The sequence below is a fragment of the Pezoporus wallicus genome, unplaced genomic scaffold (genome assembly GCF_028554395.1).
Source record: "Pezoporus wallicus isolate ANWC-B61680 ecotype Strahan unplaced genomic scaffold, APGP_CSIRO_Pwel_v1 contig_227, whole genome shotgun sequence".
Lineage (NCBI taxonomy): Eukaryota > Metazoa > Chordata > Aves > Psittaciformes > Psittacidae > Pezoporus > Pezoporus wallicus.
This window is the reverse complement of record NW_026635704.1, coordinates 9358117-9381413: the sequence shown is the minus strand read 5'-3', so window position 1 is coordinate 9381413 and position 23297 is coordinate 9358117. Positions and strand designations below refer to the sequence as shown.

The 23297-nt window shown below is 38.5% G+C and overlaps 1 protein-coding gene across 1 annotated transcript in view; it reads right to left on the bottom strand.

Annotated features, from left to right (window-relative positions):
* Positions 1-23297, bottom strand: part of LAMA3 (laminin subunit alpha 3) — a 106905-nt gene that overhangs the window by 68311 nt on the left and 15297 nt on the right. The window contains exons 6-19 of the mRNA XM_057397627.1: positions 22715-22812; positions 21159-21274; positions 17305-17423; positions 15743-15833; positions 14584-14715; positions 13147-13209; positions 10603-10737; positions 6533-6670; positions 5996-6042; positions 5053-5152; positions 4537-4589; positions 4006-4111; positions 2416-2515; positions 1832-1988 (exon numbers count right to left, since the gene is read on the bottom strand). Of these exons, the coding sequence (XP_057253610.1) occupies positions 1832-1988; positions 2416-2515; positions 4006-4111; positions 4537-4589; positions 5053-5152; positions 5996-6042; positions 6533-6670; positions 10603-10737; positions 13147-13209; positions 14584-14715; positions 15743-15833; positions 17305-17423; positions 21159-21274; positions 22715-22812 (1455 nt within the window). The remainder of the gene's footprint in view (positions 1-1831; positions 1989-2415; positions 2516-4005; positions 4112-4536; positions 4590-5052; positions 5153-5995; positions 6043-6532; positions 6671-10602; positions 10738-13146; positions 13210-14583; positions 14716-15742; positions 15834-17304; positions 17424-21158; positions 21275-22714; positions 22813-23297) is intronic.

Here is a 23297-nt window from a genome sequence, read left to right as displayed (position 1 = left end):
AATACATGGGTAAGACAGGAACTAAAGGAATACCTGAAAAACAGATATGAACAAAAAAGAAAAGGCAAAGGAAATAAAAAAGCATGCTTCAGGAGATTTATCAAAATGGTTTCTGAGCTTTTATGGAAAATCTAGAAGACACAGTGAAGGAAGAGAAAGAAGACATGTGACGAATGAGAGAGGAAGAGATGCCAGTCCCTGGCCTCAAGCAAAGGCAGGGAGTGGGGAGAAATTATTCTTTGAGCTCTGTCACAAACTTAGGCCAATCTGGCCAGTGCTTTAAAATCTAAGCTCGACTGTCAGCTGCTCAGTCTATAATGAAACACCCATGTTGGCAGCTTGACAATAGTCTCCACTGATGTCACACACAGCTTATTTATTTCACCTCAAGAATTTTTCATTGTACTGAAATAGTTTCTTTTCACACAAAGCTGTTACAATTGCCTTTTGTGTGGCAACATTTGTCTTCTACAAAATAAATGTCAGGAGGATTATTTCAGGGTCCCGCAAGACACAGAAACACTACATTGAAATCAGGAAAGTTCCTTGAAATGAAGACCATAATTTCCTCCAGTTAAAACCTTGCATAACTGAGAATGCAGCTCAGTTATGCAAGTATCTAAGTAAGAAGGGCCTGGAGCTGGTGATTACTTACATGACTGAAAAGGTTTATCCAGGTAAGCAAAATAATGCACACTTGTAGCAAAATTAGAGACTAAGGCTTTTCTCTGCCTCTTCACAAAATGCCACTGGATATGAAATGCAAAAAGCATCTGAGTTAGAAAGCAGAATTTAAGAAATCACAGCTACTGGACAGTTGCCTTCCTTTATGAAAGTGGCGTAATTCTGAAGATCCAACGAATATGAGCTCCGGGATAAAACAAACAAACAACAAAAAGAACAAAGGGGAAAGAGTGAAAAATGAAGAACAGAAAGGAAATCACTATGCTTGTGCAATAATTATGTACTTGCACCTCAATCTACAGTGATCCATTAATCCTTGGACACAACCACACCAGAGTACTACCTTAAGAAGAGTGAGCAAATCCTATTTATTGCTCAAATCTACTGTTTTAGAGTCCTGGTTCACTTGGTCAGTAGTTCAGTCCAAAGTCAGGCAAGTCCCTTCTTACACTTACTGGTGACTTCCTTTCTGTGATTTACTTATAAACTGCTGTTGCTTAGTTTATTTGTGGACTGTCATGAGATTAAAATGAATGTTGCCAATATGCTCCTCCTCACAGCTTCCTTTACTGCATCACACCTTTTCCTGTTTGCTGTAATGAGAAGTTATCATTGCTAACAAAAGTTGACACCTTTCTCTTTTTCACCCAATATAATTTGCAGGTGTAAAAGACTTCAGCGACAGCCCTGTGATGGTACCTGAAAACCTTGTGGATACAGACTGCCATGGAATTGTGTAATTCAAATTACTTCGCCAAGCATCAACTTTCTGCCATTTCCACTGTCCTTGACATGACAAGAGCTTCTGCACTTAGTGTTATAGACTTTAAAGCTGTTAGTTCTTTTTACTTTTTTACACCCTTTCAAAATGAGTATCTCTCACAAACAAACAAACAAACAAACACCCCCCCCAAAAACAACCTCAAAGAGCATTTCTGAAGAACAAATACTGGCAAAAGCAATGACCATACTAATAGTACCAACACTCACTAATCTAAACAGGGATACAGTGCCAAAGGGTTCATCTTAGTAATATCTTGTCCTTTTTTTCTAGTTTCTCTATGACCCTGCATACACATAGCGGTACTATAGAAACATACATACCATGCACCTATGTTTTCACCTCAAAGCCTTGCTCAAAGCTTACTTGTATAGATGACATCTGAGCATATCCTCTCCAACTGAAGCCAGGGAATTCCTGAGGATCATAGCCAAAACGAATTTCCTTTCCTTTCACAGTAGTACCATCTTCAATCTCAAACTTCATGTGGTGCAGATCAGGGAAAAAATAGTTTTTTTCAGGCCTTTCAAGGAAAAAATTAAAACCCAAACAACAAAGTGTTACCAATTGTTGTATGATCTATATCTAAGAGCACAAAGCAGTGGATTGGAAGTGACCTACTGATGACTGAGGAATCCTGATAGCAGCTAGTAAATTCAAGACAGCTGATAAAGTTGGGTGTAATGAGAGTTCTCCTCTCAGAAGTTTTTACAGCTTACATACGTTTTACTATATAACTCTTGATATGTATATAGATGCATATGCAATACTATTGCACAACTGGCATTTGTTATTTAAGGAAACAAGTTTAAAACATCTTAATAAAACAACATAAGAAAACTGCCCAGCAAAATTAATATCAACAGCTAATACAAAAGCAAGTGACTTGCAGGTAGTTTCAAAAGAACTATGCTTAAGCAGGAGCTCATAGGAGCTACAGCCAGACTCACTCCTGACAGGCTGTCCCCACGACATGGGCCCTGCACTGGCAGCCACCCGTGGACTCGGCACATGCCGGGCTGAGGGATCCTCCAACATCACACTGGCAGCCTGTTGGGGAAAGAGCAGAAACCAAATACCCCATCAGAAAAGAAGTGACAGAAGTTATCAGAAAACACACCTCGCTTCCGCTAATTAAACACTATTAATGATTCGTTTCCTCCTTCCAGAGCCCTTCAGACTCCCCTCAGACTCTTTCAAACGTGTTAACACACATGCATGAGCTGCAACTATTTCTGGCTTCTGAAGTTTGTGGTTGTTTGCTTTATTTTCACCTTGGAATGTGAAAAAAGCCACTTAAAAAAACCCAAATCACAAGCAACAAGCCATGCCACGTTACTAAGTGCACAACTACAGCTCTGCAGAGTAGTCATTCAAATGTTTTGCTAGTAAGTCAGAATTTCTACAACATGATAAATAATTATTTAAACCCCCCAATATAAACAAACAACATCCCCCACACCAAAACAAACCCAAACCTCTAACTTAAAAAAAATTGTAAGATGTTAATTTTTCAGAGCCTTTATCTTACAAAAATTGGACATGACAAGAACATATGTGTTCATATAATAGCGTATGCCTATTTTTAACCAATACTGGACGACAATACTGAATGATTTTCTACAGGAGACAGGAATTGTGGAACAAACTAAATTACACCTCTAGTAAGGAGGTATAATATATTGTACTAAGGAACAGCTATGTCTAGGCTAAAAATTTCAAGCTGAATTGAAAGGTTGAAAGTTCCTAAACATGTACTTATGTCATAGTGTAAAAGCCTCCTGTTCCTAAGACATCATAAGTACTTGTAATCCTTTGTGAAACTAGATCCCATTCATTATCTCCTTGGTTAGATATTAGGTATAAAAGCTTTGTTGGGTACAGTACCTGTTATTTTTAACTTTGCACATATTAAGAGATTGTTAAATGATGTCAATGCGTTAAAAATACATCATTTGCATTAACCCCAAATAGATGTAAAACACACTGAAGTCAGTAAAAGTGCTTTCAATAATTTTAACAAACCTATGTCTACAGGAGGGGGACAAGGAGGGAAGGGAACTGGTGCAGTAGCTCTACATCACTCAAAACTCATGGCAAAGCATGTATCCCTCAGAAGAAGAACCACTTTCTCCGCATCACAGCTACATCGCGCTCTGCTTCAAAACACATTGAGGCCTGGACTAAAGAAATCCATGAATATACCTGCAAAAACACCCATCAAGCTACTATCATCTGTTGTAACATTTTAAGTTCTTACTGTAGCAACAGACCTTAGAAAACTGCTAAGCAAAACAGACAGCTACTGCTCTTCCAAGTAACTCTTGGAGGAAAATCAACCATCCCTGGCTCCACAACTTGGGAGAAGGAACAAGAGGAGGAATGAATGTCAATTATCTTGCTTGATAAGATAACAGCTTCAGCTGTGCACAAGTGATTCAACAAATACATTCACACTTTAAAAATAAAACCTAGGGAATTGTAAAGACTTTTCTGCTGAGTGCAAATCTGCTACTGGAAATGTCCTTTATTCATTTTACCTCTGCAGCCAAAATAATTCTTGTTTTCAAGAGCGTAATAACCAGCTTCACAAGTGTCACAGGAATCTCCACAAACATTAGATTTGCAATAACAATGCCCATTTTCCTGGGGGGTAAAAAAAAAAAAAAAAGCAAAACAAACAATCAAAAATGTTTCTGCACCTTTTCGGGAACTTTAACATTCAATATTCCAAATTCCCTCTAATTCTAAAAAGAAAAAACGTTTTCATCTCCACACAAAATACAATCTGGACATAACCTCTCTCACATATCATCTTCAAAGAACAGACTAGAAAATATATAAACTCAAGATGCTGAGAATTGTTCAGACCTTTCATACTGGCCTAGGATGTATAAAACTTCTGTATAAAACTGCTTCTCCATTGTGTAAAACTGCTTCTCCATTATATAAAACTAGCCACTTTCTGTGTAAAAGCAATAATTGCTACCAAGACTTCTACCTTACCAAATGTCATAACAATTTATCTTTACAAAAATCAATTTCATTAATGTCTTTCAATTTCACTTTACCTGCTGACATTCTCCGACTCCACTTAGTGTTCCACTCACATCACACTGGCACGCTGCACAGATGAAAAAAAGGCAATCTGCATTTCACCTTTCCAAGACACTTTGCAGGAAAAAAAAAAACCACCACCCTGAATCTGCCATTTTAAGTCATAGTGCCACAAGGTGGATTTTACTCTAGAAGGTTCAGAACAGCAGACAGATACTGGCACAAGGTGAGAGGAAAAAAAAAAGGGGAAAGAAAGAGGACTTCAGTGTATGTGTGATTTACTGGGGTGTTTAAAATGTTTTAACTTGTATTTAACAAAAACCAGGCTTGAGTTTGGATTTAAAATTGTTTTCTTCTTTTTAGAAACATTCAGGCAATTGATGCAAATCAGTGTCCAGGCTGACTTGAACATTTTATTTTGCGGTGCTACTTTGAGATCAGTTCAACTCTCCGTATGAATGAATAACAATGACTTCCAAAAGAATTCAATACATTCCATAAGCCCAAAGAAATATGTCATGAAATTATACCTGTGCATCCCTCAGGGTTTTCTTTGGCCAGGTTCCAGTATAATGGTTTGCATTTACTACAGGTAGGACCTTCAACGTGCTGAAGACATTGACAATAGCCCTAATGACAGAAAGGAGTTAATATGGCTTCATTGGTTTCATGTAAACATACTGGTCTTTAGTGCTAAGAAAATCCTAGTATTATTAACAGATGCATGGAATTGAGGCTGATTCAGACTTAGATTTTTCAGTCTCATGCGATCAGTACAGGACTTCCACACAGAGCATTTTTTCCACATCTAATTTATTCTAAATGATTCAATAGATGTACTTTCCAATTCTTTTATAGCCTTATTAGGACTGCTCTAAAGTATTAACTGTTTTGCAAAGAGTTTAAAAATCAAATTTACTTAAAAATAATAATTCATTTTCAAATTTAATTATTCCTTTATTGGTGGAAAACACAATTAGCTGTGTTCATGAACCTACATAGATATCTCTTCCATCAGTCAGACTTACCTTCTAGGTCTTCATTGCTACACATTTACCACTGACTGTGATTTCTGCTAAATATGCTATTATTAATAACCATCAGTGTATTAATAACAATAATAGTGGAATAGTAACAGTTACAAAGAGATAATAATTTTTCTCAAGAATAATTTGATGCTGAAATGGCCTGTTGCAACCCAAATCTACAAGGTCTGTGGGACATGCATAAGCTTAGATGCATGCAATGTATATATTAGAGTTTTAGCACACCAAGAAGACATAAACAGTATGCATATTCTATATATAAAAGATGTAAAAAATACCCTCATCAGCTGATTGCACTAGCATGACCAAAGAACAAAACAGAAAGTTTATTTTCACTCCTCAGGACGTGAGCAATGAAGTGAATGTGTTCAGCAAAGGCACATGAATTATTAACACACGCTATTAGCTGTGATGGGAGAATACTTACGGAATGAGAACCAACGCTACCCAAAGGATCACATTCACTGTTGGCACCTTTATGAAATTAAAAAACAAACATTGAAAGACCTTTTGAAAACAGAGCTGTGGAATGTAGCACTGCAGAAGCACAATGTAGCAGGCGTGAGGTTGAAAGGGTTTTTTAATCTGGTTACCTTGGAGGGACTGAAATGCTTTAAACTTCAAAACCAACAGAAACCTTTAATAATGATTTTTCAGATGTGTATTTATCCTGGTTTAGACTATTTGGTTTGATATGCAAAGTAGTGGCTGGAAAAATAGTGCACTAACCTATCGATCTGAGAAATGTTTTCTTAAAGTTCCTGTGCCATCATCTGAAAACACTTAAATCTTACAGTATTTACTTTATGAAATAACATGCAGAATGACAGATAAGCTCATCTAATATGTGCTCCCTGTGCATCCTTCCCTCCATCCCCAGGCTTCGGGGAGTTTCTGTAAACTTTTCATGCAACAGACTGCCCTGGAGAACCCTGCAGTAAAGGTTCTCCCTCAGAAATGTTACCTTCGCAGTAGGGGAAACTGTCAGCTGCAGAAAGGCATCTGTCACACCGTTGCCCCGTGATGCCCGTTTGACACTCACACTGCCCAGATGTGGGCTCACACGTGCCGTGCTGGGAACCGTCAGGAGAGCATTGACAAGCTACAGAACAACAAACATAGCCTGTGGTGGGAAAGTTCACCCTGTAGGGACCAACTACCAACCTTCCAAAACTTTAGTACTGCAGATGTTTTGAATTCTATTTATGTATTTGTTCTTTTTTCTTTCCAATAAATAGCTCACAAGATTCTCCTTACAGGGTCCTCATTCCTGCTTGGAAGCTATGAGTTTGAGGTGACATGTAACACATTGACATTAACTCTTCCTCTGTTCTTGGCTGAAACAGGTAAGATTATCTGGAACGATAATAAAACTCTCATCCTTAAATTCTTTGTCCCATCCTAAGAGCACGTTTGGTTTTGGATTTCTGCTTTCTTGATCTTCTTACAGTTATAGAAAGCACAGAGCAAATTCTGAAATTAGATCTGCTCTTAAAAATATGAATCTAGAATATAAAATTGTATGCCCTCACACCTTAGATCTGAGAGCAGAAGAGGCCAAAAAAAGCTTTAAAATACACCATGAAACAGTCTTATAATTTCAGGTCCCAATGTAAGGTCTCACCTATGCAATGATTTACACACATGGGTAAATAAGAATAATGCCACAAAAAAGAGCAATGCTGCTAAAGCCCAGGGGACTCACCTTTGAGCAGACAGAGACTAGAGGAGAGCTAGTTAATGACAATTATTTTAGCAAAGTAGTAACCAGTCTCCTAAAGAGAGAGAACAAATCTGCCAGATTATTTTTTGCTGTGGTTGTGGTGATTAGTTATATCAGAATTCTGGCTACATCCCTTCTTCAGCACTAACAATCTTTTGATTTCTAGGAAAGTGCACCCCTGCTCATTATGATCAAGTAGCTTGCTGATTTTAATGACAGAGCCTGCAGGTTCCCCTCTTCTTGATGTGAAAAACCTATAAACACAGTCTGTACCTGATCAACTGATCCACGTGGGCAGGATAAATTGTTGGTATCATGGAAGTTTTGTAAAGTCAAGCCCTTCTAGACTAGGATTTACTGTGAAATGTTGGCACATGTCAAGAGCACATGTTAACGCACTTACTTAGTTTGCAGCACAGTGTATCTAATGTTAGAAGCCCAAACCAGGTGAAACACAGCTTATGTTCTGTAAGCCAAGTGATACAGGTAAATGCCCATTGCCCAGGCTAAACTTTAGATATAATATTTCAGGAGAGATCCAACTGCACCAAAGGCAAACACTGCCAGGCTCACATTAATCCAACTAGCACAGGAACAGCAATCATGTGCTAGAGAGGACTACCTACTCCTGCTTGGAGTATGTACCTGCCAGGAAGCCTGGCCACTGCCTGGATCTTCAGTGTTATTGTTGCCAGCTTTGGATGGAATAAAACTATCATGGTTACATATGTAGTTTTAGATGGAAAAATACTTGAGAAAATTTGTTTTCTTCTCTCTTGCAGAATTAAGAAAGGAAAACACAGTAAAAGGAGAAAAGGCTTTTACTCACGCAAGCAGCTGGGATAGCTGTAATAACCCAGAGCGCACTGGTCACATCTAAGTCCAGCATAGTTACTGCGGCACAGACACTGACCTCTAGGACTACATGTATTCTCCACTGAGCCAACAGCATCACAGTTACATTCTACACAAAGAAAAGGAATAATTATTATCCTTACAGATACATGTCTATGTAGTTATTTAAACCAGAATTTGCCATAAAGTTACCTTTGAATGTAAAGCGATCATGAGGAAACAAAATGAACTGTAATTTTACCACCAAAAATAAATACCCTGAAATAGATGCCTGTACTGCAATTGCCTTCTCAACCATTGAGAATCAGGTTCTTACTGCAATTTTATATTGTACAGTTTAGAGATTTAGTTTGATGCCTTGCGAAACATGTGTAAGTGACAGAAATCCATTTTACAATGGAAAGAACATCACAGGAGAGAAGTACTTAAAAAATAACCTCTCTAAAAAATAACTTCTGAAAATGACATCCACAAAGCTAGGCTATCTCATGGCTAACAAGAAGCTTATTAGTAATGAGGCACAAGCACAAGTTCATGCGCAAATAAATGATGCACAAGGTAAAAAATGCTGACGTTTTAATTCTATAAGCTGGCAAGCACTGCATTGCAGGAATCTGCTTATAATACACATTGTCAGACTACAATAAAAGCTGTTATGAGGCTATAATAAGAAATTTCTGTTGGAGTTACCACTATTTTAGGCTAACAGGTCTATCACAGATAAGAGCTGACATTTTCTGGAATGATGCTGGGCTTTACACAGGGTCATCACAGAGTTTATGAGTGCATGAATGGGAGCCCAGCTGGGAATCCCAGCTGCCCCAGGTACAAGCAGTTAATCACTTGGATTTTATGACTGACAGAAATGGCTGAGTGGCACAAATATACAACAAACGCTTTCTGTTCCATGTTCATGTTCCTGGTTCCCCCTTTCGGTTCCTCTTTTCTTCTGCAGTCAAGGACATCTGACTTTGTTGTGTTTACATGAAGGATGCCTGGAAAGAGTCAGGGCTTGCTAGGAAGCCAGAAAGTTATAGATCTTCCCCCCTTCTGAAAATGATAACTCCAAACAGGAGTAGCAGGCTGGGCTGCTCACTTTCTACCACAGTTTGCAGCATGCTGCGTTAGTTTAAATTTAAACCCATGGCAGCTTATTTTACAGAACAAGCTGTGAATGGCAGCAGTTTTGAGTAATCCCACTGACTGTTTTCAACTATTTTTAGCAGTCTTTTACAATTTGCTTTTGAATGCTCTTTTAAGCTTTTATGTCTCTTTCAGCGTGTGGTGCGTATTCAATACAGGTTTGGTTTGCTTTATGATTGCTACCTGATCCAGTTCCAAGAAAAAAAAATTAAAGGATAGAATATTTTAAACCCACTGAACAGTGTGTACCAATACAGAATCCTGGTTTTATGTTTTTCATTAAAAACTGTTAATCTACTCCAGACCATAAAGACACAGTCATGTGGCTTCTCTTTATTCCACCCACTGTGTTTGGTAACACGAAATAATATATCCTTGCAAGGGCATAAAGAATTCTGCTGTCTATTCATAGGAGACAAGCAAGTATACAAGCCCAAAAGGAAAAAGTTTGCTATGGTCAACAACCAAAAATAGTGAGACAGAAGAAAGTAAATCATAATGCTCTACATGAATCTTGTTAAGCTGTACAGAAAAGTACATACCAGAACTCAGCAATATCCTATATTCTTTCTCAGTGTAAAATTCACTAAGGATTAAGGGCCTCTCTTAATCACTGGAAAAACAGACAAAATCTAGGGGCCAGATAGGACTTAATGGATTCCTCATACACACGCAAGACCGTTATGATATTCAAGGCTATACTTCATTGATTTCCCTCTCTTGTAAAAAGCAGACTGCTCCTTGGTGGCAGGTACACAGGTCAAACCCCATAGAGATCTTTCATGTTTCATGGTTACATGGGCAGAAATTGGCTCAGTGTCTCTCAGATGATCTTAAAATGATCATCATGAGAAATCATGCTGAAGGGCAAAATGGGAGATTCTAATTTTCAGATTCACAGAACGCATATTTTACCAAACAAGACCCTCTGCAAAAGTAGATGTGTACTTCACAGCTCTGCTATGCCAGTTCCTTAGCAGTCACTTGTGCTCTGTTGCTGTAGGCCTCCATGTGAGAACACCATCCAAATTCTTTGGTTACTAGTAAGACAGCTGTGCTGACTGAGGCTCTATCAAACAATCTGACCATGCAAAAGGAAAAAAAGCCTATGAGAAAACAGACTATATAAAACAGACTATATATAAACTCTCTAAATGGAGAATTAGAATATATGAGGGTTCTACTGTAGAGCACAAGACTGCCTTGCCCATTTACAACTGAACTTCAGCCACTGCAAAACAGTACCTGAAAAGCAGTGCTGTCTGCCTTTTGTGGGGCTTGTTTGATGCTGTACATGCAATTGGGAGCCTCACCTTGACAGGCAGGGAAGGAGTGGAGGCCAGGTTGACAGCCATCACACTGAAGTCCAGCTACCCCTGAGCGACAAAGACACCTCCCAAGGAAATCACAGACTTCAGGCTGGGTTCCTGCTGGGTTACATTTGCATGCTGCAAATGAAAAAAGACATTTCAGAGGCAGCCTCTGCACAAGCTCTCTTCTTCTATCTTTCTTGAAATAAAAACTAAAAAGCAACTCCCTGATCCTCAACCAGGCCAAAATCTTCCCATCAGATTTATTGTGATTCATAACGGCTTTTATTGATTGCATCAATAATAATTCAGCATCAAGGGAGACATTAATGAAAGAACAAAATAATCAAGTCTGCCTCACAATAACTGCTAAGTTCAGTATCAGCATTGGAGCACTACACTTGACATGTCCCCACTCAGTCTGATTTATTGATCCTATTATGCCAACTACTGAAACTAGTCCCATCCTTTTTAAAAATGAAATTAAAAGAATAAGGCTTGGATTCACAAGCTCAGTGGGAGGAATTAATAAAATGCCTAGGTAGGCAGAGATGGCTAATAAAGTTTAAAACCAATCAGTTTTCTAGTATCGGTTAGAAAGAGCAGCTTAGTGCATCAAAGTGAGGTTGCAAACTCAAACACAATATTCTTTTTTAAAAAAAGAAAAGATATGTAAAAGAAAAGTTCCCAAAGGTATTTTAAATTTCATCAGTGTAACTAAACCCACCTCCAAATTGGAGTCTGACAGCTGCATCACACAATAGCCAGCAGTCAAGGAAATAGGGGCAATTTTAGATGGAATTCTCCCCTCATAACATTTTATTTCTTTGACTCCTGCGAATTTTGGGAGAGCCCCTTAAGAACACATCTCCGTAGCAAAAGAACTTCACCCCTCAGTATAAAACTTGCGTCTGTATTTTGGATATACGCTTGACAAAAGGGAACGTTTGGCTTTCCCCAGCAGAAGGGTAATGAGAATACCCAGCTGCACAGGTGCCACAGGGAAAAAACAAGTCCAGTTTGATATCTGCACTGTTGGGTATTACCATCACAGTCACCACCCAGCACTTCCGTGCCATGGCACTGGCATGATGAAGAGCACATTTGTAAAGAAAACCTCTGCGTCTTTATGATCTTAAAGCTCCTATTTCACTTAGAAGCCAAAGGCTGGCATTTACACTAGAGCACGGGCTCCAAGCATCAAAGAAACTATGGCACTTACGCAGACACTGGGAGCCAAAATACCCTGGTTTGCAGCCACCTTCTAGTTACAACAGGAAAGGGAAAGGAAGAAAGGAACATAGTTAGTGCATAAAATCACGCAACTCTTCGTATTTTTGCAGAGAAAAACAAACCAGTGCTAGTAATTATTACTTTTGAACTGGCAAAACTATTTGCACAAACCTTACATGTAATAATCTGTAACCACATTTAGTCTGCCAGCACAAATTTACAACTTCCACAGGAACAGAAGCTTCCCCTTAGAGGCAGCTGCCTCTCTTATGCCTTCAGACCCAGATACTACTCACTGCAAATGTAAATAGATCAAGACCTGTTTTCTCCTCTTTATTCTTTTTTCCTTGAGAGTTTTCCTTCCTCCTTTCAGAAATACGTGACAGAAGGGGATATGTGACAGAGCACACCCAGAGGCTTACCACAGCAATTATTCTGGAGGCTGTATGAAGGAGATAAGTAGTGCAGGAGACTGAAGCTTTGTGGGCTTTTACAGCAACTGCAGATGCTTTCAACAGTCGGGATTTGTGAATATGTACATGGATTTGTACTGCCTGCTTATGTCAAAGTGTTTGCTACATTCACAGAAGAAAACACTTTCTCATTTGCCAGCATAAACTCCAGTTCTATTAAAGCTAACAGAAATAAAGGGGAAGAATGCTGATTTTAGCATAAGAAAAAGTTGCAAGGTTTTTAAAAGTTATTAACCATGAAGTGCATTACCAGTGTGTATGTGATTAAACACTAGCTGGGATGATGTCTCTGGTCTGCAGTATTATAGCATGTACTAAAAAATATAATCCCACTGAGGGAATCATCATATGGATTTCAGACAGCTTTGCAGAGGGCTAAAATAAAATGCATAGCTCTCTTAAAAATCAAAGTCTTCACTGCCAAAGGCAATGTACAATTTTCCAGGTGTGAGAGGACAGACAGTCCAGAAGCAGAGGCTGGTTAGCCTAAACAGAGAGATTTACACTGCAAAGCAGCAGTTGTTGTGTCAGAAAGCCTTGATGGATCTATTCAGAAGAGTACCAACAAGATGGTCAGCCTCTTCTGCAGACGTTTGCCTGAGGCTGGTCAAATTTGTTTTGATCCGTAACTCTTCTTGGAGTTAGCCCACTAAACTGTTTAATTTGAACTTGACAACAGGATGGACTTCTGGAAAGAACAAAGGGTCTCTGACAAATAAATATCAACAGTGGCAAAATAACTACATAAATCTCCATGAAAGCAGGCACCACTGAAACAGTGAAAATAGCAACATCGGGGAAAACAGTGAAATGGGGGTGGAGAAAAACACCAAGAACTTGCCTATTATGTCACCAGCCATAGCATCTCTTGGATTTGGAGAAGTAAAAGGATATACAGGCGTATCTTTAAAAGAAAAGAAACAATGACATGTATTTGAAACCAACACACTAATTTCATTAAGAATCATGACAAACAATGAAGTCATCTCCTGCCACTACAGAGAGCATGATACTCACATGATTCTAGTAAACAACTTCAGCTTAGTTTTCTTTCGGTTAGGAACAGAATAAGAAACATTTTGCTTCTGATTTTCAGTTCAAGTACAAACATTCCTTCTTGAAATAACAGTATGAAAGGATAGATACCATTTGGAAAGCTGCTAGCTTGCTTTCCTTCTTCCTTATGCTAGACACCGTTATGAGAGCTATCTAGAGAGATCCCTATTCATTTCACATTTTCTACTTGCAGCTGGAGGCCAATCTCCTGTTTATGTCGCACTATCACTCACTACCTGAACTGACAGAATTCATGACATGTATGGTACATGCATTTTTAGAATCTGTTCATGGAGCCACAAGATTTTATGCAGCAAGCACAATCCTGATGTTACATTTTCTTCTTAGTTACTGCATGTATCATTTGTTTATGGGGAAAGCATTTAATTTTCTGAATTCCCAACACTTTAGTTTACTATACGCTACCTATTGTAAAGTAAAAATCTAATTTTCAATGCATTAGATAGCATTCAAGTACCATTTTCAGTAAATGGAAGCACTCAGCAGTTCTGTGTCAAATCTGTTTTCCTAATATATTTCTTTTCTTTGGATTTACAAACACCTTTCCTTCAACCACTTTTTATGAAATCTGAAACAAACCGGAACCCTTCATTCAACCGTATAACTGCAGCTAACTGTAGTCCAGCAAAAACAGGAGGCCAGGGTTGAGAGCCTTATGCTTTGCCAGGAGAGCCTTTCCAATATTACACAGCTGCTATTTTAGAATTATTTTCAGGTATTTTAAGTCCTCCAAAAACCCACATGCCTTTTTTATCAAGTATGTGAGTTTCAAAACCTAGGAGGTGTCAAGGAGAACACAGAACCATTTTCTCCCCTCTCTCTCTCTCCAGTCATGTTTCACATCCCAGTCCAAGCGGTCTTTATACCTGAAGACCCAAAGACATGTTTAAACAGTTTGTCCAGGGCTTTAGGACTGGAGTTCATGACTTATTGAGGGACAGGCTGTACCCTTGATAACAATGTCTTAAATGAACTCAGAATTGTGAGAATGCAGCACAATCTATTTGACTGTCAAGAAACCATCATTTTGTAAAATAAAACGGACTCTCTTCAGTATTATGACAGCTGATTTATCAGAACAGGTAAACATGCAAAGCTAAAGTGCCAGATGTTTTAACAAAGTCGAGTGTAATGAAAACTGTTAATTCTTTAATGCAGGTGTAAAATACAGAAAAAGAGGCATTTTTATTTGTACACTTACAGACACAAAATGGATAACCATAGAATCCATCAGCACAGCTTTCACAGTTTTCTCCCTGGAAGTTCTGCTTACAGAAGCAGCGGCCAGACCCTTCCTCACAGCCTTCTGCATGCTCTGAGTTACAACTGCAAGCTAAGTAAGTATCAGCAATTAGGCACTCTTTACAAAAGAATTAATTTGCCTTCTACAGCAGTGCACAATGGTATTATAACAGTAAATTTGAAGTGATGAATGCTTCACTATTTAAAGAATTAACATTTGCATGCCATTACATATTTTCCAAGTACTTTATACCACCCATCAATCTTTGTGATACACCTTAGAAGTTATTTTCTTAGAGTGATTAGGCTTTTTTAATTCAGAAAGCTGCATGTTATTACTCCACAGAACTGCAGCAACTATCTCTTCTGTGGGGTCTGCTTATCTCTCTCCATGGTCTAGGCAAAGCACTGTGCTCCATCTGCCTTCCCTTACACACCACGTGCAACATCATGGCAGCACACCACATCTCTGTTGACTTCCCATTCATTTCAGCACCCAAACACAATGAACAATAGCTTCCTCCTACCTGTCACAAGGCTCCTTCAGCCTGCTTGTAATTCAGCCCTCATCTCTTAACTATACTCAGTTCTTCTTTTTGAAATGTACTAGTAATTATCCTGTTGCATCATGTATTAGTCATTAGGTTCAGCATTGCATAAAATAGGAGAAGTGATCCTTGTGACCTTTTGAGATATAGAATAAACTTTTCAAGTGACCAAGATCCAAAGCATTCCTCACATGTACATCAGAGAGCTAAGAGAAGCAAGGTGGTGAGGGCAAGAGATGAGAGTGGCTTCCTAGTGGTTATGCCTTCTTGCTGTGGTGTATATAGCAGTACCTCAGCCTTACATGATCCTATCTCCTCAGAAGCCCTTTGTGGCTTACTTCCTTCTACTGTCCTGCTGCTGGTCTGAAATTTTAGGCTCATATGGCACATAAGTTGTGAAGAATATCATTAAAAGGGTCTAAAGCAACACAGAAAGTCATTTGCAGTTGTTTTCCAACATCTTTTGGCCACTTTTTCATTTTTCCTCTCAAATGTATCCCATGCCTTGATTATAGCCAAAAAAACCCCAAGCCATAACCATGAGAAGATACTGAATAAAGAAGGACTCACGTATGCAGCCATCAGTAGCTGTCACTGGAACACCATAAGGACGATAGTAACCTTTTGCACACTTTTCACAGTTAATACCAGCTGTGTTATGCTATGTGAAATAAAACAAAAGGAGAGTATGAGATAAAAAAGGGAACTTGGAAGAATTAAGAAACAATAACATCCTTTTCACTTTTTCTATATACAGCAAAGAAAGCATCAGCACAGGAAAAAAGAAAATTGAATACGGCTGCAAGAAAGAGAGCATTCATCATTTGGTGTTATTTAACCACCTGTTCTTTATAGATTTATGAATCATGGTGTTCTTACACAAAACAGCTGAATTTTATCTTTGAAGCATTATAAAAAAAGAGCTATTTAAAAAATATCTAGGGGAAAAAAAATCTCTTTTCCCTATCATGATACCGCTTTTATGCTACTCTCTTATCATAACATATTTATCATTCAGGCAACTGCGGCATGACTTTTTCCTCACACTATATATTACTTTTTTTAATATCTTATGTCTAAATAAGAAAAAAAAAGTAAGCAATTTGAACTACAGCAAAAATACGTAACTCCGCAGTAGACATAGTACTGAGTGTATTTCAACTTGTGAAGCAAAGCTATCCCCTGCAGTGGGGCAGCAGGAGTGTGCAGCTGCAATGGCATGCACCAGTCGAGTAAATCACTGTCACAAGGCATCCTGGCAAGCCCTCATGAGCAGAGAACTGGAGGAAGAAGTTTTGCCCTGGAGGAAACCAAAGTGGCTTCCCCCAGCTCCCACTTGCTGTTTAGCTCCTCCTTAAGGAGTGTTGCAATTGAGGGCTGAGCAGGGACCCAGCATTTGATGGAGGGACTGGTGGGCAGTTCATGAGCACCCAGGATGCTGCTGGGGCTGCCATTCATGGCTGGTGCTCTCAGTTCATGCAGCAGTTTTGGGTTCTGCTTCCAGTTTTGTTGGGAGCCTCCTCCAGCAGCTTCAGATCTGAGCTACTGCTGGGAAAGGCTGACACTAGATCAGTGCAATCTGATACAACTTTGCCTCAAGCCTTGGTTTGAGTGGACCACTAGTTCAGACGATTTCCAGAGGTCCCTTCCATGATTCTGGGCTTTTTCGATACCCATAAGCTTCCTTCTTTGTATAGCCTATGCCTTCCTTTAGTTCTGCTAGTCAGGGATACCCTTCTGTTTTGCTGCAGTAAGGAACCATACGGCCTGAACTGGGATTTTATTTGTTAAGTTTTACTTCCTTGTGTTGCTCAGGGAAATGGCAGAGTTTGTAATCACAGTAAAGGGAATTTTTATAGTTGATTTAATTATTGCATTGTGTGACTTTGTTTCAGTCACACAGGACTGAGCATAAATGCAATTTATATGTCTTCTATAGATCAACAAGCAATGTTGTATAATGTAAATTATTTTCAAACACTTTTTCCCTGTTTTGAATACAAGTAACACCACCAGAGAAATGGAGTTACCCAGACTGGGCAGACTCCAAACTATTGGTGTGGACACAGTCCCTCTTCAGTAGCCCTTATTTAAATGCCATCTATTTAAAGTGACCAAAATGACCTTATTACCTGGCAGTTAATGCAGACTCCTCCTCCTTCATAATGCCCATGGATGTTTAAGCTTTCTCGACGCTGATCAACACCAGCATCGTAGTAACAATCAGTGGCATGTCCATGGCAATTGCACACTGAAAAAGTATTATTCCGAGTCAGCTTTCTTTATAATGCTGGAATTCAGTTATGCAGCAGAGGTTAAAAAGCTTAGATTTTTTTTATGTATACATACACTCGGCTATGTTGGAGTATGTTCAAATGCACATATTTACCTATCAAAAACTGGACTTTCATGCCAGAAACATGGTTAGAACATGAAGACACAAAGAGAACATATGCTGCTAGGCTTATCAGAGGAGGCAACAGTTGTACCATCTCAGAACTATGTTTATGGATAAATGTGAACCAGGAAGCTCCAGAAGAATGATCTCAGCAGTTTTTAAAAATTATCAAAACCATATTCAAATGCTTATTCTATTTTTACATGCCTAAAAACTACTCCTGGCTGAAGCTGTGTACACTAAGTCATGATTTAAATAAACAATTATAGATAAGCTATAAACATTTGAATAATACAACACTAAAGAACTCTTAGAAACAGATACACCAGCAACCTCGGCTATACATTAGCCCAACTGTTGTCTTCTGAATGAAGAAGTTTTAAGTACATTTTACTTCCTGAGAATTGTGGATTCAAAAAGATGCATGGTTTGAAGAAGTATGGTATGAAAAACAATGATACCACCATCAATAATAATATATTATTATAATCTAGAAAAGGATAAAATTAGGTGACTGAGATAACTCATTTCCCCTGTGTACGGTTGTTCATAATCTCAGCTGTGGTAATTTTTACTTTGGGTGGTTTGTGGTTAGCTCTTTTCTTTTAGTTTCCCCTTCTATTAAGCCAAATAAAGGTAACAGCTGAATTCACAGTGGCTCTGAATCCACCTTTACATCATACACATTCTGCTCTACTTACAACTCTTTCTAACAGGTTAATATTGCAGTGCTCAGACGAGATTAAGAGATAACTGTGAGGCTTTGCTTGCAGACACATCAGTCTCACATATGCCTCAGCCTAGTAACTTCATCCATGGAAAATAACTGAAATAAATACTGTTATATCCACCAGTGGCCTCATACTCTGTTTTAGCTTTGGCAACATAAATGCCAGAGCCAGCCCAATGTTCATGCCTTGCTCACAGAAGAGAATTAATCTGAAATATAGCTCCACACTTCAACTGGTTCCTACAAATACAGTTATAGTAAAGGGTGACAGATTTACCCAGAAAAGAACTTATGTAATTTTCTATAGATCAGTTATGTGTATCTCACCTTATTTAAAACTAATCTCTTTCCATTGGTCATGTAAAAATCTGCCTTTCTTCACTGAAATCTGCCAGAGCTATAATATAATTCTGAGTAGGAATCAACCATAAGAGCAAGCAAACAGAATAAATCAAAGGGCAGGGCCATGGTTTTGCCACAAACTCATCCTACATCTTTTTTCTTTTTTTCGAATGATCTGATCTTATTTCCTTGCTGGAAAAGAACAAGAGGAATTTTTACTGCTTTTTTTGAAAGAATGCAGGAAGCAAGAAAGGCTTCCCCGGGCATCTGGGTGCTAAGTGAGCTTTCAGTTGTTCCATTGCTCCAGGGCAACCTTCTCAGGAAATTACTGAAGTTTTGACTTCATAAAGCTATATCTTCATGTTTAAGGAAATCCTCTCTTCATCTGGACCTGGGGAGAAGATACTCTGGAAGGTAATGGGCTCCTGAAAGCACCTCAAAAAAGAAGGGCCCTGGCCCTACTTTCTTCACAGCAGGGAAGTGTATGGGAGGTAATCCTTCCAAGTACCTGGCACAACTGGGAGCATGACTACTGATTCTCCATGCCTTGCTACGTGATCAAACAGGCAGGAGAAGTGAAACTGGATCATTCTCTGTTACTCCTCTACATCTTTATATCTGAACAGCTTTGCACAAGGAAACCTTTTCCTAGAAACTACCAACAACACAGCTGAGGTGGTAGCCTGCCATCAGGTTCCCTTATCGTCTGCTGAGAGGAGCAACACTGGTTGAGAGTGGGTTCCCTGGCCGGGTTGTGATAGCCCATGAAGAAGATCTTTGGGGTTTTTATTCATATATTTCTTCAAGAAAACAAAACATTGCACAAATAGATGAGAACATTAAAAAATATATATATACTTACAAGGTAAATAAAAAAAAAAAAAAGCTCCTTGTCTCTAGGGCCAAACCATGTGTGAGCTCACAAATATGTCTTCTAACAGTGACAGGAAATTATTTGCTCTGATTACAGTACTAGCATTTACTTTCACAGGGGAATAAAAACTCCTCCTACCTCATCAAGCATCTTCTCATCACTTTGGGCCACTTGCTGATCCATTCTGTACTGGGTAACTCATAGCAAAAGGTTGAGCTTATCCCTACAGGCTCCCACCAACCTTTTTCAATCAGTTTCTCTCAAGGGACCTCAGGCTTCTGGGAAGCTTAACAAGGTTGCCTTAATTCCTTCACTACTGGCTGCCAGGAAAAGAGATCTGCACCTGGCCAATGCTCTCAACAAATCACCACAAACTGCTAGGAGCAATCCATACTAAAAAAGGTATTTTTTTCAGAGGTAGTTAAAAGCGAAGTCATTTTGGCTCAGAATCTTGTCAATGATCTTCTATAAACTCATTCTTTTAAAAACATGACATTATTTATGCTCTTTGTCTATCTCTTTCTTGGCAGAAAATGTTTTCATTTCAAAGAGGAGAATTTAAGTGAGGTTTCAAATCTTGTCCAAAAGATGTGTCCCAACGCGCCTATCTCCTATTGAACATTTTAATCACCGCCCCTGCCCCCGCCAACATCCAGTGTTTCAGTACTGCAGTTTTATTAAACAAGCCATCTCTTTACTCCTGAAACTAATTATATAGGTGCATCTCTTTGGCTTTCAGATAAGGTTCCTCTCTTAACGGTTTGTACCCACTGGCTACGCTACTCTCAGGAAAGGCAGACAAGGAAAATAAATTAGGCCAGACACAAAGGAAAGTGCAGGCTGCCAACATATTTGTTAAGAATAAGATGTGCACAGAGATGGCAACACTATCTATATCACACTCACTGGTTTCTGGCCAGAAGAATGCAAAACACCCACGTGTAACAGTAGGTACCCCTCCATCAAAAAAGGGTCCATGCACTATTTTCTTTAACAGAAGTATGAAACATGGGGGAAGTGGGAGAAGCATCAATAGGCTTCACCAGCTTGACTACTCAGTCTGTGGGTCTAAAACACTCAAAACTCCCAATTACAAGCATGGGAAACAGTGCAAGTGTGGAATTGCCAGAATTCTCCAGCAGGAACTCTTTGTGCTCCTTGGTCACCAAGGGGGAACCACCAGCAGGAGAAAGCAGGGCAGTTCAAGCGCCTGTATGCAGTGGCAGCTTTGAGCATCTCTGTGATCTGAACACCAAGAGGCTGGGTGACGGGGAGGCAAATTTTGAAGTTGTGTAAGATACCTATGGTCTCTGCTCTGCTGGGGGGATCCACACAATCTGCCAGCAGACAGCTATGACTGGGGAGAGATGCTAACTCTATGTACTGCAGGAAGGCTTCAAATTTTGTCATGCAATATTCTCACACAAATTACTATTTTCACCATTTAATAAGATTGAAGAACATAAGTAATATTCACTGCATCATCTATTCCTTATTGCTATATGGAAGAATTTTCTCAGTAAAGAAAAAAGGTGTTAAAACAAGCAATGTGTTAATTATGTTCCATGAACACATGTGCTACAGCTAATTCATACCCTGTTGTCAATGTCCCTTTTAACCCATCATCTTTTAGGCTACTCACATTCACATATGTTTGTGCTCCCAGCTGTTGCAGGTTGCCACTGTTTCTGGTTATATCCAGGGCAGCAGTGATCACAGGTTTCCCCACAAGTGTTATGCTGACATTCACACTGAAACCTACAGAAAGGAAAGGCTCTTATTCTACTGAAGCTGTATTTTTCCTTTTTTTCTTAATTTTATCACTGTCCAATACTTACACAGGGTGTGAAAAGGACAGGGCATAAGCTCACATATAAAGAGGTCAAACAGTGATACCAGAACATTTTGGAATTTTCCTAAAATTCTTCATGATTTATTACTTTAACGGGGTGATTATGAGTTTATCAGCACAGATTATTTATGAAGAACATTTATAGAACATTCAATAGGCTGGATTATGAAACTTCATTCTAGCATATTAAATCAAGGTGATATATAGCAGTTTGGGACGTATCCTTTTTAAAATTCATTCTGAGGATCAAGCTTTGATCTAGAGTAAATCAAAATATTTATCACCTTTATATGCATGTTTTCATCATTTTTCATTGTGCTTTCTTTACAATAATTTTATTAGTGCTTTTAATAAACCAGAGATCATAACTTCACATTGTTGTTTTTAAAACAGAGCACACTAATCATCAACAAAATGTAGGAGTTTGTTTTGTTGGTTTTTTTTTAATTTAGCTGAATAACCTACTTAAAGGGCAGGCTCTCATTATAGTCTAGGTCTTACTATCATGTATAGTAACTGAATCCCAGGAGGAACGAAGAACTTGAGACTGGAGAGGCTTTTTCCAGCATTCCTCTCTTATCTGTGTAGTCTAATGACCATGATGCAATAAAATTTTTGGGTATAAACATCTTATTCCCTTAGATTTCACACTTTTTGTACTTTATTTTCTCTAGCACAGACATCTAGAAAAGAGGCACCAATCTGCCCACTTACTCTTCATTAAAACACAACTGAAAATATGGCATTGCCCTGATAAAAGCTTGTTTCAATGCCCTCATGGATATTTAAAATATGTTTTAGACAGCCTGATTATTCATAGTCACTTCCCTGTAGAAGCTGAGACAAGAAGACTGATCTAACTCCTTGTGACAACAATATGGACATCATAAACTTCACAGAGAAAGGGAATAGTTCATTCAATTTGGTTTTATTTTTTGTACTAATGATCAAGAGCCATTCGATCTTGGCTGAGCTCAGTATTTCAATCAGGCTGAGTATCTCAAGGAAGCTCACTAACTTTGTGCTTGAATTGAGCTTCTAATTCCTACTGCTGGAAGGTGCTACCAAGCCATGTTTTCCAAAAAGAATGAAAGGTTTCTAAGAAACTATTCAATCTGCCAAACTCTTATTTCAATTTAAAACACAAAAACTAAGACTTTTTATTATTATATTTCATATACAGTTGCTCTTGATGTATTTTCTTGTCAATCAATACCAGAGTCTAGATTTTTTCAAAATATAGTGAAAAATCCCTGTAAGACTATATAATTCTATGATAGAAAAGGTCATGTGAAAACATTCATGTATTGTTTTTCTCAAATTAATACTTTGATCACTTTACTTACTGGTATTGGTTTTCAGCGCTCTTTGCATTGCACACTTCAGCATGGCCATGGCAAACACATCGCCCACCAATACTGATGTCCTTTATACTGTAGTAATACTATGGAACAAGCACAAGAAGTACATATAAGTCTTTTTGTTTACTCACATTATGTCAGAAATATCAACATCAGATTGTTAAACCTTGCTTATCAGAATTTTAAAGGCATGGGAATATTCACTGGGGAACTTCTCAATGTGTATATAATGTGTGTATAATGAAAACACATTATTTTGATATATTTACAGTATGAAAATGTTATGCGCAGTAAAAAGTAAAAGCTTTCAATGTTTTCACCACAGGTAGAAATGATCACTGCGACTCTTGACAACCTATTTGACAGTGGATTTTTGTATAACAGTCTTCACAACTCAGTAACTCAGTTTATAGTTTCATACAGCTTTGCAGAGCTACACTTTACTACTAAAAGTAATTGTACTGTCACTGGTCAGTAGTAAGTCAAATTTGCAATAGGCCAAAGAGATTAATAATCCAAATTGCCACAGTGTAGACATAAAACATAATCCATGTAATTCAGTGTGTCA